The sequence below is a fragment of the Lissotriton helveticus genome, chromosome 2_1 (assembly GCF_964261635.1).
Source record: "Lissotriton helveticus chromosome 2_1, aLisHel1.1, whole genome shotgun sequence".
NCBI lineage: Eukaryota > Metazoa > Chordata > Amphibia > Caudata > Salamandridae > Lissotriton > Lissotriton helveticus.
Genome location: NC_136059.1, coordinates 1,698,246,466 through 1,698,266,514, shown reverse-complemented (window position 1 = coordinate 1,698,266,514; position 20,049 = coordinate 1,698,246,466). Strand labels below are relative to the sequence as shown.

General features: G+C 44.0%; 1 protein-coding gene across 1 annotated transcript in view; it reads right to left on the bottom strand.

Moving 5' to 3' along the window:
• The window catches only part of TMEM38B (transmembrane protein 38B), a 376,766-nt gene that overhangs the window by 41,719 nt on the left and 314,998 nt on the right, over nucleotides 1–20,049 (bottom strand). Inside the window, exon 5 of the mRNA XM_078676654.1 lies at nucleotides 1,875–1,992. Within this exon, the coding sequence (XP_078532780.1) occupies nucleotides 1,875–1,992 (118 nt within the window). The remainder of the gene's footprint in view (nucleotides 1–1,874; nucleotides 1,993–20,049) is intronic.

Sequence of the window (20,049 nt, the reverse complement as noted above, 5' to 3'; positions counted from 1 at the left end):
AAAGGTTCCAGCGAGGAGTCCGACTTCTCCCAAAAAAGCCACTTGTCATTAAAGAGCATGTCCATTATGGCCATTCAGGCATCTCCTGAGAAGTCTGTGGAGTGAAGCCAGGTGCGCTGGAGTTAGATAATCACCTTTGCTATAGATTGAGTCCCTGTTTCGGCACAATCCAGACAACACTTCAATGTCTGTTTGGAGGCCTCCAAAACGAAGAATGGTTTCTTCTTGTGCTCAGGAAAGCTCAGAAAATTATTCTCCCCACTTCTCATAAATCTCGGACTTTTGCAGGTTTTCAGTTAGGACAAAAGAATATGTCTGACGGGCTGTAATGTACATGATGCCAAAACATTATAGAACTTATTGATATAAACCATATGAGAGATTTTGGTTGGATGAGTATTTGGCAAAGTATGCTACTAATGTCTAACTCTTGAAAACAAAAGTTAAACATAAAGACTTTGTTGTCCTGGCAGTACAAGCCATCACCAAATTCAATCTTTTAGAATAGTTGTGTCTAAAATGGTGTCTGCAGTGATGGTGCCGAGACATGCAAGATCTCCACTCGGCAAAATTTCGTTTTAGTGGTGAAGGAATAGGAGGAGCAGCAGTCATTGTGCCCAGTGGAGAAGGAGAGGTACCGAAAGTTATGAAGCTGAAGGAAGAGGAGCCAAAAGAATTACCTAAGGAGGAATGATTACAAGAACTACAGAATTACTTCCTGAAGTGGTGGGAAATCAGAAGTATTGGAGATGGAGTGTCTGAGAAGTGTACCAGTGGAGGCATCACTTTCTTCAAAAAGATTTGAAAACATTCTGACATGTCCAGAATCTTCTTGCCTTGAAAATTCTAAACTTGATCCACAATTATGAAAGGTGTAATGAGCTTTGGTTCAAAGTTTATTAGAACATTGGTATGTTGAGCGCTCCATTGAAGACAATGGAGTGCTCTGGGCTTCTAATGGCTGGTAGAAGCCTGGCTCTCCAACATTCCAATGTTTGTTCACAGCTTTTGCTGTGAACAAAGGCTTCCTCAGGTTTGTGAGGCCTTTTTTTATTTGTTAGAAAGTTCTGCCCTCTAGTGGCGGAATGTTCTAATGGCCTAATAGCCCACCGTAGCTGGGCAATACCTGCATAAAAGTCCCGCTCCCTTGTTAAAGGTGGAGCAGGCCTTTAATGGCCGGCATAGCCCGCAACAGCGTGCTAGAAGGCTATAATGAAGTCTCATTCTTGAAAGTTGTGTTGGTGTTATAGAGTCAGTCTTCTAAGTCAAATGCCAACATTTTGATATTGAACGTCATAATTTCTCCTGATAAGACATATTTCTCTATTCATTTCTGGAGCCTCCACATGCTGCACTTTTCTCTGTAGATCTAGTCACTTGGCTAAGAGTTGTGCTGTTCCTATTGCACATAGCGTACAGCTTGAATCATTAAGTTTTTGTAGGCAGCAGAGGACTTCCGTGGAATAAGATACATCCGATGAACAAAATATAGAGGGAACCTTTGTATTTTTAGTACTTGTGGTGCATGGAAAATTGGAAAGAAAAGCTTAGAGCTCCCTCGGTGCAGCCTAGCTTCCTTATGAAAGTGCAGAATTGTTTTTTACATATTTGATCGTACATCACAGGATATCTTCTACATGAGGAATTTGTAGGTGCAAGCATCTATTGGAGGTAAATATTTAGAGAGTAAAAACTGAAAGGGTCTATGAGAGCAGGAGAAATTGGTATAGGGAGAAGACCTTGATATTCAATTTCCACTTTAACCGACCTTTCTTTCCTCAGTAAAAATTGCGGTTTGTTTCAACAGTGTCTTATAAATACTACATAGCTTCATGATGGTCATGCTAGCAAGCATATAAATGACCTGCACTTACCTTTGTGAACACTAGAAAGATGCTGTACAAAAAAACGAGGTTGTGCTTCGTTATCGATAAATGCTGAGTGTGCTGTAACGTGAACAATACCGAACCTATCAATGTCACCTTTACAGGGCTGAAAATTAAACAAATAGATAAGAGATGCATCAATTATTTCACAAACTGTTATCAAATCTAGACATTTCAAAACAGTATTTTGACATCCTAATGATATGTAGTTGTAAATGAACCTTTTGTCTGAAGAAGAATTAGTATTTATTACAGGTGTGGCTGGGAACCAGGTTCTACGCAACAGCAATGGCACCACCTGTCCACTGACACATACCAGAACTGAAAACTGATCTGAAGAGAAATGTTTGGATAGCCAGTGCATTTGTCGGTCAACCCGGAAGACATTTGATTTTAACATAACAGCATCTAGTCTTCACTAAATATGACTCTGTGGAACGAAGGTATTCTTACCTCCAATGCTACCGCTTTCAACTGGAAATAAACATCTCTCCCCCAACACACAACACAGAAGTTACAAAGATTTGGGGCTGATGAGAAAGGTTCAAGAGGCATAATTAGTCCCGACACTGGAAATAATGTGAATACAAGATGCCAGTGTGTTTTAAGAACCTTTATGATCATTTTGAGCTTGGAGTTTTGTATTTAGTGGAAATCTCTCCTTCAACATCCTTTTCTGCACCTTCCTCCCATTCACACTTTCCATAATATCTTTCCTACATTGCAACTTCTTCCCCTCATTCCCTTCACCATACTCTGTTCCTTTCCGCTCTTCTGATCCTTTTCTGATCTATCCTCTATTCTTCTCCCTCTTCCCTTATTGCACATTGGGCCGCAGAACTTTGGAAGAATCTTCCTATTACTTCACATGGCATTGAAAATTATAATTGCTTCAATAAACTGTTGTAATTTGGCTCTAAAGATCTGGTTAACCAATAATCTCATATGCTCATTGTGCCACCTCCTACTTAGTGTAGCGCCGGATGCACGTTTTGGGTAGCTGTCTCGCTTTACAAGTCACCAATTCATTTTCCCTCCTCCACATCTGCTCTTTTCACCTATTCACTTATCCCTTATCATACCTCATGTTATATGTTTATGATTGTACAGCAACTGACTGAAATATTAAGCCCTGAAAAATATTTGTCTTTTAAATGTAAATCTGTTGTGAAAATGAAAGCAGATTTCAACCTTTTCTTCTAAATAACATCCCTTGAAAAAGAAGAAATTAGTAACTTACTTGGAACAGCAATTATCCAGTATTGGTATCTTTTTTAGATTCACATGCTTGAATCATTCTGTGTCATCGAGATAGGAGTCCCGGTACATTTATAATGGTAATTTCACACCAGACATAGAAAGTACCAGGCCTAAGCCATTATATTTAGTAACATTTCTGAGTCCTTATTTAAAAAAGGATAAAACTTAAGAGAACAACCTATCAGCTGATGCCAACCTCTAGAACCTTCCTTGACGGAGCTCCAGTACTTCAGATTTTCATAAGCACTGTGCGTAACCAGAGGTGGAACTGAGAGTATTAATTAAGCTCTTCTATGGGAGGCGGGCGGGTCGCATGTAAATCTATGAAAGATACCAATACTGGATAGCTGTATTTACAGGTAAGTAACTTATTTCTTATGCAGTATTAGGGTATCGTTCATAGATTCACATGCTTGAATCAGAAAAAATAGAAGTAATGAGCACATTTCGTCATATACATAAGCCACACATAAGAGAATAGTCAACAAATATTTCTTGAGAATTAAATACAAAAACATGCATATAAATAACTGAATTATGCATATAATTATGAAATATCCACAACATAGTTTCCATTATTGGCATAACGAAGAGAAAAGAACAGAGAAATGTGCATTAGAAATGTTGATGGAAGGAAGGCTCACCTTATTGGAATAGATGTCTGAGCACCGCCTCTCCCACTGCAGCATCCTTCATCAATTCGGAATCCAAGCAATAATGCTTAATGAATCTATGCAGCGTTTTCCAGGTTGCTGCCGAACAAATGTCTGAGAGGGACACACCAGCAAACAACGCCATAGACGTAGATATTGCCTAGTTGAATGGGCATAAAGGTTTGATTGTAGACGTTGACCAGCTGGCTGGTGACAGAAGAGAATAGCAATAGAGATCCATCTAGATATTCTCTGTTTTGTTAAGGGAAAACCTTTTCTGGGTAAGCTGTAAGCTAAAAAAAAAAGCTGCTTAGACTTGCGGAAGGATTTTGTTTTGTCTAGATAAAACTCAAGGCAACACTTTAAGTCCAAAGAATGTAAGGCTCGTTCAGCTGCCGTTTGTGGATTTGGAAAGAAGGATTTTAAGACAACTGGCTCAAGGGACTTATAAAGTATAAATTTTGGGTTGGTACAAAGGATCACTCTATCATTGTTAAATTGAATGAATGGTTCTTGTATCGTGAAAGCTTGGTGTTCACTAACCCTTCTTGCAGATGCAAGAGCTAAAAGAAGAGCAGTTTTCCAAGAAAGAAATTTTATGTCAGCTCTATGTATTGGCACAAACGGTTGCTTCATAAGTTGAGCAAGTACCATGTTGAGTTGCCACATTGGAGGTGGAGATTTTACAGGAGGAAAAGTTCTGAAAAGACCTTTAAGAAACTGTTTTATCAGTCTGTTTGACTACAATGAAGACCCTTTGGAAGATCTTCGAAAACAAGACATTGCAGCCAAGTGAACTTTGATCGAAGTATGAGCCAGACCTGATTTGCTAGGTGGAGGAGATATGGCAACACTTCCTCAAGATATGATATGAGGGGATACACTTTTGCAGATCCACACAAGACACAGAACCTTTTCCATTTCAAAGAATAAGTTCTGTTGGTACTGTCTGCTCTAGCACAAGACAAAATCTCCCTGCAGTCTTGAGGGAAGTTCCCTTGAACCAATGTTGGCGAGGCCACGCTGGAGCTATTAGAATTAATTTGCAAAGTTCTGCTTTCATTTTCTTTAGAACTTTGGGAAGGAGAGGAATTGGGGGAAAAAGCGTAGGCAAATACGCCGGACCAAGCTATTGAAAACAGATTCCCCAGAGAGCCCTGTTGGGGATGCCAGCTTGTGAAGTGTTGGCATTTGGCGTTGCTGCTTGAGGCAAAAAGGTCTATAGCTGCTTTGCCCCACTGTGAGAAGATTTTGCTGAGGGTATTCTGGTTGAACTCCCACTCATGGCAGGTTGTCCTTATCTGATTAGTGAATCTGCTATTATATTTTCTTTTCCTGGAACGTACTCCGCTCTCAACAAGATTTCATATTGAATTGCCCAGTTCCAAATTCGTTGAGATTCTTGGGAGAAGGAGAGAGATCAAGTTCCTCCCTGTTTGTTTAGATAGTGCATTGTCGTAGTATTGTCTGCCCTGACAGGCACTACCAAATTTTGTATCCTGAGTAAGAACGCCTGGAGAGCTAGAAAGAGTGCTCTTAGCTCTAAGAGATTTATGTGTAAATTCAGCTGAGAAGGTACTTGCCACTAATTTGAAGTTCTTGCACAAAGGCTACCCAACCTTGCAGAGAAGCATCTATTATCACCAGATGAGTGGCTTGTGGAAGGAAAGGTAAGCCCTAAGACAGATGGTGAGGATGAGTCCACCAAGTTAGAGAGGCAACCATTTGTGGAGTCACCTGGATCACGTCGTTGAAGGTTCCATTTACCTGAACCCACTGTGTGCTCAAGTCTTCCTGAAGAGGACGCTTTTGAAGACGACAATGTGAATCAGAAGAATGCAAGTGGACATCATGCCTAGCAGAGATATGTACAGGTGTATGGAAAGAGACTTATTCTTTGAATGCAGCTTGCTAAAGTCTGGAGTTTTCGCTGTCTTTCTTCCGTTGGATAGGCCCTTTTCAGAACTGTATATAGGATAACTCCCAGAAATGTTAGACGTCAAGAAGGCTGTAGGACTGACTTCTCTGGGTTTAACGTGAGACCCAACTTGCTGAAAAGCCGCAAACAGGTTTTGGAAGACTTCTTCGAGGCGTTGAGAGAAGGAGATATGGGAAAACTTGGTGATGATGCGGTCTGAGATACGCAGCTACCGGAGCTAGTAACTTTGTAAAAACGTGTGAGGCAGATTTGAGCCCGAAAAGTCAAACTTGGAATTGATAATTGCTGCCGGCTACAGCGAACCTCAGAACTTGTGCTTCTTGTGAATAGGTATATGGAAATAGGCCTCTTGGAGGTCCAAGGATGCCATGTAGTCATTTCCATTGAGAAGCTGCATGACTTCATGTATGGTGACCGTGCGGAATGACTGTTTCTTGAGGAATTTGTTTACATTTCGTAAATCTAAAATTGGCCTCCATTTGTTTTTCTTCTTGCGCACTAAACAGATGCTGGAATAGAAGCCTTTTGCCCTTTGATGAAAAGGAACACTCTCTATTGCCCCTTTTTGGATCATTGCATTTATTTCCAACTGTAACTGGCGCAAATGGCTGCGACCAAGAAGTTGAGGTGGTGTTGGTGGAGGTGGCTGTATAAATTCTAGGGAATGGCCAAATTGATTTAGTTGTGGAACCCAGCTGTCCGTTGAAATTGGTTACCAGTTTTCAAGATGATGGGATATTTTGCCGCCTACTTTGAGGGAAGGTGAAGAAGTTGTAACCTGCATAAGTAAGAGGTCATTGACGCCTTGTAGAATCTTTTTGTCATCCAGCTTTCCTTCAAAAGAAAGATTTATTATAGGCAGTCACACTCTGCTGTCTCTGGGCAAACTGCATCCTGTATTGCTGGCTAGAGGACGTATAGGAAGGGTACCTATACTGCTGGTAACCTCCCCTGTATGATGACTGGCTTTTACCCCGTGCACCCCGAAAAGGGGTTCTTTTATACTGGAGGGTGCCCAAAGCTTTGGCTGTATCAGTGTCTTTTTTTAATCCTCTGAAGGGCTTCGTCAATATGCTTCACAAATAGCTCTTGTCCATCATAAGGCGTATCTAGAATCTTGGTCTGGACCTCAGGCCTGACTGTTGAAGCCTTTAGCCATCCATGGTGCCTTAAAACCGCAGCCCCAGCTAGCTGACGGAAACCAGTGGAAGTGATATCCATCGAACAGTCAATAATCTTCGAAGCGAAGTGTTCGCCCTCCAGCAAAACATTCCTTGCCTCTTCCTTGATGTCTTGGGGAAGATCGTTGAGGTAAGGAGCAATGTCTGACCACATCTGCTTGTTGTAGCGTCCCAGCAGGGCTAAGGAATTGCACGCTCTGACTGTCATTGCCAACATAATGTAAAAATGTTTGCCGATATTATCCAGCCTCCTACCCTCCTTATCTGGCGTGCTGACAGGGGAGCCGAAGGGTTCTTTGACCTGCGTTGTGCCGCCTGGGCAATCACAGAATGAGGTCTGGGGTGAACTGTGAGACAGGCTGGTGCGTCATCAGGAGCTTTGTACTTCTGGTTGAGCCTTGGTACGACTGAAGGAACTGTGGCAGGGTTTCTCACTATTCTAATGCCCTGATCTCAAATATAGTCAGTAATGGACATAGACCTGACCGATTTTTTAAAAGATTCCTTCAAATCGTAAAGGAAACAGTCTTGTTGGTGATAAGGCATTGGAAGCTCAAAACGTCTGGCTGCTCTTTCCTAGAGATTATGGAATCCCCCAATATTTTCTGGAGGAGAGTCCACTTAAGGCGGAGATGGACACACTGGTGGAGGGATAATTGAATCCTCCCATTCGTCCTGACGTGATGGTGTACCCAGGAGTTCCCCTTCCTCTTGTTGGTTTTCCTCATCTTTGTCTGAAGATGGAAGGAGCTGTACTGGCACTTGAGATATTGGAAGGGGTGGAGGCTGAACTTGCACCACAGGAGGTGGAGAAAGCACTGGTGCAGAAGACGGTGCGGATGTAAGGAACCTCCTTTTGTAGTCTGACAACATACATTGTAGGTCCGTTATCAAAGCGGAAGGAACACAGGCCATCTCTGGCTGTTGCTGTTGATGTCTTTGGTCAGGGTAGTACTAGTGTTCATCACAGAACTAATCATCATCAGAGTGTTCTTGATACTTGACACTTAACTCTGAGGGGCTTTGCGCAACCCCAAACCTACTGTCTACATCTGAGTCATCTGAGTCATCTAAAAGATGAGTTGGTAATAAGGCTTGGACTCTACTGGGAGATGTTAATGAGGGTGTAAATTTTGGCATCGTCGTTGGTACACATACTGTCGTCGAAGAACTGTCGACGGGCATTGATATCAAAGTCCCAATAACCGGCATAGATGATAAAACTGTCTTTGACGATGGAACTTTCGTTGCCAAGGCTGTTGACGATCCAATAGGAGAAATCGTTGATGAGAGGGCCATCAACGATAGGCTCGTCATCGACAAAGAACTCCCTGTCATCTTCGTCGGCAGACTGGTCATTGTTGCAATCTTCGTCGACGACAAAGACTTTCCTTTTTATTTTTATCGTCATTGACAAAGGTTCTTGACTCATCAACAAAGACGTCGACTACGACTAGGTAGACGCTGGCAAGACTGAGATCGTCGACAAAGTCACTCCGATGACAGTAAGTGGAGGTCTTGTCTTCGTTGTCGGTACCATCGTTGATGAGCTGTCCGTCAACGGGGCTGAAGAAGGTCTTTTAAAAGCATGTTTCACTTTCACTGGAGGAGTAGGGGGGTCTGAAGCAGATTTCTGACAGTTTTTTTCGGCAGACGTCAAATCCAGAAGAGAAGGAGATGCCCTAGAAGGCAGAACTTGCTTCTTAGTAGCCTCTGAAGACTTTCTGTGCGTCTTCTAAGGAGGTTGCTGCAAGGAGTGATCTGGCAAAATGTCCTGAGGTCTTTTTTGAGGCATCTTTGAGGAGGATCTTGAGGAACCATCACTCTCCTTTGAAGATACAGGGTCCTCCCTGTCCTTAAGCCTCACCAGCGATATTTACAGCCTCCCCTCATGGTCCTTCAAAGTCTTTGAAGAAAAAGTGTGACATACCTTGCAATCCTTCGGCTTGTGATCAGGATATAGGCAGTAAAGGCAGTTTTTATGAGGGTCATCAAAGTGAAGTCTTTTTCCTGCAGGTACCACAGGGCCTAAAAAGGCCTTTTTTAGGTGTGTCTGACATGAAGAAATTTAAGAACTTCACTCAGACAAAGGAAAATAGAAGAAAAATACCTTGAATCCAACAAAAAATCTATAGACAAGGGAAATTTGAAGATAGGATGAGAGAACTGACCAGAGCTCAGTGGAGACTCCCTTAGCACGACGTGCAGTAGAAAATCTGAGGAACTGGAGCTTCTTCCACGAAGGTTCTAGAGGGTGGTTGTTCTCTTAAGTTTGGTCCATTTTTAAATAAGGAAACAGATATGTTACTAAATATAAGGCCTTAGGCCTGCTACTTACTATGTCTAGTGTGACATTACCATTATAAAAGAACCGGAGACTCCCATCTCGACGACAGGGAATGTTTCAAGCAAGTGAATCTATGAAAGGTACCCTATATTCTGGATGAGAAGAAACTCCATCGCTTGAATCCCAAGAGTTTTAAGTTTATACATTGAACATGCAAAAAGGTTCATATATACAAGGATGGTGCACCAAAAAAGGAGTGCTCGTAAGCTCCAATTCTTGTTTCCAAGTTCTTTTATAAAATTCCAGTTAAAACAAATTCCTGAGCCAACGCATTTCGTTCACATTGAACTTCGTCAGGGCTATCAAAGAGAAGGGAATTTCATACGGTTAAACCCATCATTGGTCTGTGGTGAGGATTCAACACATCGTAGTTCCACAGTGGGCCAAAAAGAGGGATGTCAGCCACTACATAGGTAAAGTGGGAAACGTCCGTTCAAAATTAATATCCAAATTGGTTCTCGCAGTATAATAGCGTTGGGAGGTCCAACCCAAATCTCGGCCGCCCGTGTCAAATCGCTAATAGTGAAGCAGATAAATGAGTCGACTCAGAGTGGCTAAAACTAATTTTAAAAAGTACTATGACGTAGCTAGGATTTATGCATATTTTTCTTTTTAAAGTTCATTGGAGCTGGATGCATCATAGACCCTTTTAAAAAAATTTTTTTAGGTACCCTGCTATACAGCATGGCTGCACGTCATTGCCATAGCTGGTAATGCCCATGCTATACAGCAGGGACGAAAGGCAATGGCAGAGAACCAATAGTCTCAGTGGTATGACCTAATGGCTTTGCCAAAGCTTGTTTGGTCTTGGGACAATACCCTTGTAATTCTGACCAAATCAAGAAATCTCACCATGTGTGAAAATTAAAGAAAATATGTAATTTGGCAAAAAATCTAATCACATAAAGAAAGCAATTGTGCCCATGTCCATGTCTTAGTGAAAATACTTTCGGAAGCAGATAACATCTGTTGCCACAATAAAAGCAGATAACATAAGTTATTACAATAAACATTCATTTCAAAGGAGAAAGGGGCTTTTTTGAAGTGTGTGCGGCTAAGTAAAACTAAGCTACAAATGGCAAAAGGTGCAACACGGATGATGGGGGGGGGAGAAAAAATAAAAGTAGTACCTCAATCACAGCGCGATCAGTGGAAGGACACCAATATAGCTTAAGCAATCAGTACTTGATCAATGCTCCAGCCGAAAGAGGAGGACGTGAAGCAAGCATGATATGCCCAATTAGAAGGCAGCAAATAAGAGTGACAGTGAAGCCAATGAATTGAAGCGATGGTTGGGCCGCAAGCCCCTGGCTTTATGCAATGTCTCTGGTTAGAGGTTAAGTTTCGACATGTTACGTTTTTAAAGCTTTATTTTAGGGAAAAGAGTGAAATAGTCCATTTCCTGTTCAAGCTGAGACAGAAGGTTTTGCTTTCTTCTGCAGTAAAGTCTGCTAACCTGAATCAAGCCGTACTTGGTGTGAAACTTTAATACATTGGATTATTAATGGGGGGAATCAACGATTAATCACAACCCTGGCCAGGGTATACCCTCAAAGTCAATAAATTAACCTGCTCTCTGCCCCCTGGTAGCTGTGGCACAGAGCAGACAGGCGTCACCTAAAGGCAATCAGCAAAATATTAATGCAGTACCAAAAGATAACTAAAGTCAAAACGCAAAACAATAAAAATCCAAAAACTAAGTAGAAAAATCATGAACAAAACATCACCTTTAGGAAAGTCATCCTGTTTGCTCCAATCACATCCATTATTTTGACTGATGCTGGTGGCAACTGACTCCGAAAGTGCCCTGGGCTCTGATAACCAGGTTCATGGCCAGCGCTCTGTCCTCTAAAGATATATGGAAATTGGTATAATTTTAATTGGCAAAGATAACCTACATGCCCTATAGTACGGAATGTAGGTTTAGAGACCCCAGTGGACTTAATGCACTTACGTGTGCACCACTGTGGTGTCTGGTGTCATTATAAAGCCATGCCTGGTATGCAGGCTGGTTTTAAAATAAAACTATGTCCAAATTCGACTTTGGAATTAAAAGTACTTCTAAATTCCAAAACTACCTTTTTATGACTTCTATGTTACCATTAAGGTCTGCCATAGGTGCCCCAGGAATAGAGTGCCTTATAATAAAAAGCAGGGACAATATAAATATGTTTTACATGGCGTGATATCGAAAGACAGCCAAAGTTGGTTTTCCCTATTGTAGTGCTGCTATCCTCATAGGTTAACATGGGAAGACTTTATTAAACTTAATGAAGTGTACGTTTGATTGGAGCTAGCTCTTTATATCATTCACAGTATCAAAATAATGGTTACAATAAATCCAACAACTTGCCATGGTCAGATTCATTATACCTATTACAGCAAAGTAGTTTGAGAGCTTGCTATCCTGAAGTTACCTAAAGCAGACCCGTAGCAGCCTCTTCTGATTTGTCAGCCTTTTACCGCCTGAGCCAAGCTGCTACCTGAGTAGGTGTGAACAGGCCTGTGCCTGAAACAATACATACATACATATGGTGGGAGAAAATATGCTTCCCAGAGAAGCCTGGGTGGGGAATGGGGCTGGGGAGAAAAGCTAGACTTCAAAGCAGGAGAACAGATGTCATAAGACTCAGGCCAGCCCTCACTTACTTGATCCCTAGCCAGATGGGAGCCCGTCTAATTAGGTTAGGAAAGGGGTTGGAAGGGGAGTGAAGTCAGTTGTTAGCCACAAAAACTGTGTTGGGTTAAACAGACACACACACACACCAAGGAGAACATTTCTCAATTTTGATTTCTGGGAGACTGCATTCTGGGTCGAAAATATGCCACACTTCACAAGAAGTTGACATAGCAGAGGGAGGTAGCTTTACCCCAATTGGTTGGGGTGACCCTCCTCCTCCTGCCAGCCCAGAACAGAGGATAAATATGGGAGAGCTGCAGGAGCTCCTTAGATCACTACCTGTAACAGCAGTTGAAGAAGAACTACACTGCTGGACCCTTGGACTGCACTACAGAAGGGTTGCAACCAGGAGGACTGAATCTGCTGCACTCAAGGCTCCACAAAGAATAGACTGTGCCTGACTCAAAGTTTTGCACAAAAGCTCCTAGGAGGAGACCGTCTTAGTGTCGATGGTCAAGTTGTGTTTTGAAGCAGTGGTAGATAGTTGGCATTCCCATCTTTCACAGTTGCAGGAAGTGAAGTTTACCAGAGGCTGTGCTCTGGTAGATGAATTCATGAGAAAAGCCTGGTGTGGGGGCTTAGCGTTAACTGTGGTCTTAGCATCAGGTGTCGTTTTGGTATTGGTATAACCTCAATGGTTCTTTAGGCATAACCAATGTAAGACCAGCATCCACCTAATTCTATGCATGACACAAGAATGAGTTAGTGGTGGCAAGGTGTCCCATACAGTGGTGTTTAGGGCATGTGGTGATCATTTTTAGTTTTAATTCCTATTTTTAATTAAAAAAAATTGGTTTGGAATGGACTTCACAAAATACACTGATAAGCCCTGGTTATGCACTATCAGTATACGGTTTGTGTAACATATGTTGTGGGTAGATGTAGATTGATTCATGATGTATTTGATTATTAGGTACTATGGTCTTCCTAGTCCTGAAGAGGCCTGTAAACTAAGTTGGACCGAAACAAGTCAACAGTACCAGCAGGAAGAGTTCTTTGTAAAAATATAAGGCAAATGGAATCATATGAACTTTAAAATAAGGATAAGGCATGATTGCCCAAGATTGTGATTTTGATGGCACGGTGAATGAATTGTGCAACCACAATTTGGAATATAAGGAAGGAATAAGACATCCTTAAAAAAAATGTATTTTTGGGTTTGGTTTTGTGATATATAGTTGTGGAAAGATGAAGGGTTTGATCATATTTATGTATTTGTTTTTAATTTAGTTCAAGCGATTGTTGATTGGAGACACAACGTAGACAATCATATACAAATATTCAAATAAACATCTGGTGTGATTGTTTCCAAGATCCCAGGGTAAAACTAAATGATTTCAGTGTGGCAAAAGTCAATAATGTGGTTTATCCATGCAGGATACCATTTTGTTTTTTGAGTTGCAGACTCATGAATTGACCTGGCCGTGCTGGTGTTTCCCCCGCAGAAAGCTCAGGAGCTCCTCGCCTTCGAAGACGAAGACTTTCAGAGTCTCACTGTGGCACCAACATGCGGCAGGCCCTCATTGTCGAAATGCATGCCAGATCAGAGGAAACTGAGGACTTGTCGTCGAGAGAAAAAGTCAGAAGGTAACATTTTGACTGAGACCTAGAGCTCTACTTATCCGATAGGCACTCCATTGTGGTCGGCCTAAAACTTCTACTTTGTCCCTGTTTAGAGCAACCAGATAGCAGCGAGTGGCACTTTTAGTTTTTTGGCACTAGAATGCACACTTTTTTAATGTAATCTTTAAAAATTCATATGTCCGGTTCACTACATTGGATTTTTGTCATTTTGGTGTCATTTTAAAGATGAAAATATTCTATATTTTTATCAAATGGTGTGGGATTTTTTATCATGTTGTGTCTTGTACCTGTTTACTGTTTAGGTGGTATTTAATGCTTTACACATACCTCTCTCTGCTCCTTTGCTAAGCTACCAAGGGTTGAGCTAGGACTAATTTACTGAGACTTGATTGGACCTCTTAGTGATTCTGGTATTATTACTAGCTGAGAGTGAATACCCCAACCTACTAATAACCCATTTTAGTACATATGGTGTTCAGAGGTGTTATCCAGAGCTTGTGTTCAGTAACACCATTCAGTGTCTAGGCAGGACAATTACAAATCCTCTAAATAGACATAGTGCAAAAATAGTTTTTGATTTTTAATTTGGACTAATATTAATTGATTCATTTTTTCTAAATTACTCTGACCTCAATTTTTGCAAAAAGCTTGGGGACCCAAAACTAAGAAATACCATGCAGCTTGATCTAGCTAGCCTACCCACACTCCAAGTCAATGAGCTTGAGGACCTGTGTAGGGCTAGGGATTACCAGTACCCTTCAGTTCCAAGAAGGTAGTGCTGATAAAGGCCTGTGCGGCCTGCTAAGAGGTCCAGCTAGAGGATAAGACCCTTGATACAGCAGGAGATTAAGAGATAATAGGACAGGAGGAGAGACCCCTAGATGTCAGTGATGAGGAAGACGAACACTTCTCCACACACGCAGTAAGCAGGGCCCTCTCTAGTACTAGTGGGGGGAAAGGATCCACCAGATGTGACCTCGATCTGCCCCTTAGGGAACGATAGCTTGAGGCATGAGCTGGCTTATAGAGCCTCAGAAGGAGAGAAGATGGCTCTGGCCAAGAAGAAGTGGGCATGTGAGGGGAGAAGAACTCATTAATCCCCAGGGGTGTAGGGGGAAGGTAAAGGGTAAGGCTTCCCCCCACTCAATCACAATTAATCACAATATAGCCCTACCTCATCCAACAAAACATTCAACTGCTAGACCAATATAAGGGGTAAGCGATCTCGCTATCGGTTTCTATACCCTGGATGTGTATAATAACACTATTCCTCAGGTCAGGATGTCTAGATTAATAAACACCAAGTCAAAACAATGTAAAAACACACAGGCCAACACTTACTGAAAACAGGAAAGTGTAGAGAGTAGAGAGAGTGCCTCACGGTAGTAACACCCGAGGGGGTTGCCGGTTTAGCAATACCCAGTATACCCACTTCTCATCATTGGTCACTCTCTCTATGTGAAGACAGAATAGTGCACGCAAACATGTAAAAGTGCACGAATGAGAATAGTGGTGAAAATTACAGTGAGTGAATCTAGACAGTACTGTAAAAACGTGTACATACAAAGACCCCAAGACAACCAAACAAACAAATGAGTAAAACCTGGCGAGGTCTTGTTGGCTTTTTCTGCCCTTGGCTTGAAAAGAAAAAAGTATGGTACATAATTAACCATTTTTAAACGGGAGGTTTTGCAGCACCAGAATAAAGGAGAAAAAGCCAGCAAGACCTCGCCAGGTTTTACCAGGGAACTGGGTGAGATGACAGTTGAGCGGGTTCAAACCAGGGTGACCATGAAGAACCAAGGAGATGATCAGAAGAAAGGAGGACAAGTGCCCTTCCCAGGGAAAATGCTTGGGTAACCATGATAAAAACAGCAAGAGTTCTCAAAAGGCCCCCAAACACCAGCCCAAGGAAGGAGTTCCCAGGTCCAATCCACTTACAAGAGGAAGGAGGGATCATGAAAGAAATGTTGAACCTACAATGGCGGGGTTGTATTTTGTTTGCTTGCAATCAGACACAAACGGGGAAATGCAGTCAGCAAAAGAAGACCCCACCAAGTGGGCAGTCCAGTGTGGAAGTTCGCCTAAAGATGGGGAATGTCACGATTCGCTCCCTGTGCTTTCGTGCCCACCAATAGGGGGCCGAATTGTGGAACTTACCACTGTTATAATAAGGTTCTGGACACTCCTCTTCATGCATGTACTGACTTCCAGCCATTTAGACTCTACTTGCAAATTGCCATCTATTTCCAATCCATGCCGGGTTTTGTGGAAGCCAGCCTGCTCATGCTTGAAGCCAGTCTGCTCATGCCTGAAACTCTATTACCTAGAATTTCCTGTTCACTGCTTTGTCACCACCCCTGAAGGTCAAGGATGAGTGGAGGAAACAGCTCACCTGTGGCTGACTTTTGCTAGCCTGTTCACATCTGATGCATGTGATTACTGTGAGTTCTTTTAAGCCCCAGGTCCTTCCTGTCCGGGGCTGGTCATTGTAGCTGTGTCCCGATGAGACTGACCCTTGATTCCAGTGTTTCCTTGAGCTTTCAATAGCCTTGTTTCCAATGTTTCCTGAGGTTTAGTTATTCCTTGTTCCTGAGCTGCTGTTGACCCTATTCGTGAATTAGCACTGCCTGCAGTGCTACCTTGACTCCTGAACCTTAGCATTCTTTATTCCTGTTTCTGAGCTTTAATAATTCCTTGTTCCTGAACTACCACTGCCTGCAGTGCTACCTTGACTCCTGAACTTTAGTAATTCCCTGTTTCTGAACTAGCACTACCTGCAGTCTTACCGCGTCTCTTGAGCTTTTGCACAATTTCTGTTCCTGCTCCAGCACAGCCTTCAGTACTATTTTGTTTTCTTGACTCCTGATCCAGCACAATTCTGGTATACTCTTGTAGCCTCCCCTTCTGTATATACTTTTCCAGTCCCTTCCTTTCTTCCCATTTCTTTGGTTCCAGTTCCTAGGTTTCTGTCTTTCTATTCCTACTGTCTTGCTTCTATTACCTTGTATGTTTGCTATTTTCTTTCTGCCAGGTGTGCCCTGTGATTTCCTTCCTTTCCTGTTAAGCACTCCTCCTTGCTAGCTCCTTGTCTATCGTGCTTGTGTTTAGTTCTACCCCCTTGCTGTTACTGACTTGCCTGTTCCTGTTTGATCGCCAGGATACGTGAGCACAGTTGACAACCTAGGTGGTGTTCCTTGGTCACTGTGAGTAATGTCTCCGAGTTACATTTATAACATCACCATAGGTATCAGCTCCACAGACCCTGCCTTTGCATGTATATCCTATATGTGGGTATTTGCAGTCAGCATCTGTTACAGCAATTTTTGGTGAGGAACTTACTGAGCTTCAGTCTTACCACGTTGAGCTTCTGAGTACTTTACCCCACTTTCCCTTTATTGATAATGTTGGTTTATATATATGTCTTGCACATCCATCCTGGGTGTAGTGATTCTGAATGCTAAATCCCCTCCTGAGTGTTGATTCTTTCTGAGATCTAGCTACCTTGTTCGTTTGAGCAGACTTCCCCTTTGGATCCCTTTTCTCCTGACTCCCTGTGTGATCTGGGCAGTGCTGTGCTCCTCTTTCCGCTTACGTTTTCTACCCAGTCACCAGTCCTTTCCCAAGTTCCTGACCATGTCCCGGACAGTCCCTGACAGGGAAAGGGTACACAGAGGTGACCTTAGTTTCCGTGGGTGGGGTGGAAGTTGCAATCCTGGCAGCCTTACCTCTTAGCATGGAGACGTACAGGCAAAGGCCTAAGATCAACGGCACTGAGGTTGAGGCTCTGAGGGATACAGGAACCATTGTGACCATGGGGCTGGACAAACTGATTTCCACAGAGCAGATCCCACCTGATGTATTTCACCAGATTACCTATGCCGAAAACACAGGCAAGTTCCATCCCATGGCAAGCTTGGAATGGAGAGGTGTGACTGGCCCTAAAAAGGTAGTTTGTCCCTGCTGCCCTCTCAGTGGAGTGTCTGCTGGGAAATGATCTTGCAGTTTCTGAGTGGTCAGAGGAGAAAGGCAGGTCCATGCTCAGATGCTGGACCTCCCTGAGTGGGTTTGGGCTGTGGCGAGGACACAGTCTGCACATCAGGAGAGTAATGGACACGTGGACCCTGGAACAATCGACCAAGCCTCCAAGACAAAGAGAAAGTGCAAAGGGTCTGGTGAGCCAGCCAAAGCACCTCAAAGGTCCAGGAGGAATCCAATAGCGAGGGGGAGGGTCTGGCCTCAAAAAGAGGGACTCCACCTCTCCAAGATCTGTTTTAATTGAAAGAATTGCTGGGAGCAGGTGGGCCCTCCTTAGAGGAGCTGTGCCAGAGACAAAGTTATTGCCCACTCCTGAGGGCCTGAGGCAGACTGACTACAAGGAAGGGAAGGGTGAAGTAAGTGAGTCTATTAGGAGGATAAAGTCCTCTATACTGAGGCCAGGGAGCACAAACCAATGGCAACCAGGAGAGTGGTGGTCCCCCAGAAGTATCAATCAATCAATCATTTGTAGAGCCCGCTACTCAGCCATGAGGGTGTCAAGGCGCTGAGGGGGTGCAGCTACTGCTCGAACAGCCAGGTCTTGAGAAGTCTCCTGAAGGTCAGCAGGTCCTGGGTCTGAGGCAGCTGTGTGGAGAGGGTGTTCCAAGTCATGGCGCTGAGGTAGGAGGAGGATCTGTCACCGGTGGAGGTCCTGTGGATGCGTGGGACCGTGGCGAAGTCGGCGGAGCAAAGTTGGCGGTTAGGTGTGTAGAAGGTGAGACGTTTGTTTAGGTATGCTGGTCCGGTGTTGTGGAGTGCTTTGTGAGCGTGGGTGAGAAGCTTAAAGGTGATCCTCCTGTTGACTGGGAGACCATGCAGGTCTTTCTGGTGGGAAGAGATGTGGCGGGGTATGTCGAGGATGAGGCGTGCAGAGGCTTTCTGAATGCTTTGGAGTCTCTTTTGGAGTTTGGCCGTGGTTCCTACGTAGAGGGTGTTGCCGTAGTCTGCAGCTGACGAGGGCCTGTGTTACCGTCCATCTGGTTCCAATGGGGATCCATTTGTAGATCTTGCGGAGCATGCGGAGGGTGTTGAAGCAGGAGGAGATTGCGTTGACTTGCTGGGTTATTGAGAGCGATGAGTCCAGGATGACCCCCAGGTTGCATGCGTGGTCGGTGGGTGTGGGTGCGGCTCCCGGGCGGCAGACCACCTGGAGTCGTCCCAGGCGGAGGGGGTGGAACCAAGGATGAGGACTTCTGTCTTGCCCGAGTTAAGTTTCAGGCGGCTGGTCTGCATCTAGCTGGCGACGGCCTTCACTCCTTCGTGGTGGTTGGTTTTGGCGTTGGCCGGCTTTCTGGTGAGTGAGAGAATCAGTTGAGTGTTGTCGGCGTGGGAGACGATGTTGAGGTTGTGCGAGCAGACGATGTTGGCAAGCGGTGCCATGTAGACGTTGAAAAGGGTGGGGTTGAGTGAGGAGTCTTGGGGCACACCACAGATGATCTTGGTGGCTTCAGAGCGGAATGGGGAGGCGGACCCTCTGGGTTCTGTCGGTGAGGAAGGAGGTGGTCCAGTCCAGGCCTTTGTCGTTTATTTCTGCATTGTGAAGGTGTGTGCGTAGGATATGGCGGCAGACGCTGTTGAATGAGGCCGAGAGGTCCAGGAGGATGAGGGCCGCGATTTCGCCATTGTCCAGCAGGGTCCTGATGTCATGTGGCAGCGATGAGGGCGGTTTCGGTGCTGCGATTGCTGTGGGTTCCGGATTGGGACGGGTCCAGGATGTTGTTCTCCTCAAGGAAGTGGGTCAGTTGCCTGTTGACTATCTTTTCTATGCCTTTCACCGGGAACGGGGAGCAGGGAGATGGGCTGGATGTTCTTGAGATCCTTTGGGGCCGCTGTGTGTTTCTTGAGTAGGGCGTTGATCTCGGCATGTTTCCAGCTTTCCGGGAAGGTGGCGGTCTCGAAGGAGCTGTTGATGATCTTCCGGAGTTGGGGTGAGATGATGCGGTTTGCTTTGTTGAAGATGTGGTGAGGGCAGGGGACGGTTGGTGAGCCGGAGTGGATGGTGTTCATGGTATTGATGGTGTCGTCGTCGTTGACGTGGGTCCAGGAGAGCAGGTTGTTGGTGAGGCTGAGGGGTGGTGAGTCTGTAGTGACGGCATTTGTAGGAAGGGTTTGGGTGTTGAAGCTGTCGTGGATGTATGCGATCTTGCATTGAAAGTATAGTGAGTTCCTCTTCACAATGGCTCATAACATCTCCCTAGTCATTTGGGGAAGACCAAGACCTGGAACAGGCTGGTCAATTATTCCTATTGGTCCCTTATGTTATACACGGTGAAGGAGCTATGCAGCTCTTGTGTCACATGTCATGTCAGCGGCAAGACAGAGGACAAGCCAAAGGTTCTCTTGATACCACTACCAGTGGTTGGGACTCGGTTTGAGATTATTGGTCCCCTATACCCACCAACTGCCTCTGGGAACAGATATATCTTGGTGGTAGTGGACCATGCCACCAGATACCCAGAAGCAATACCCCTTAAGATGGTT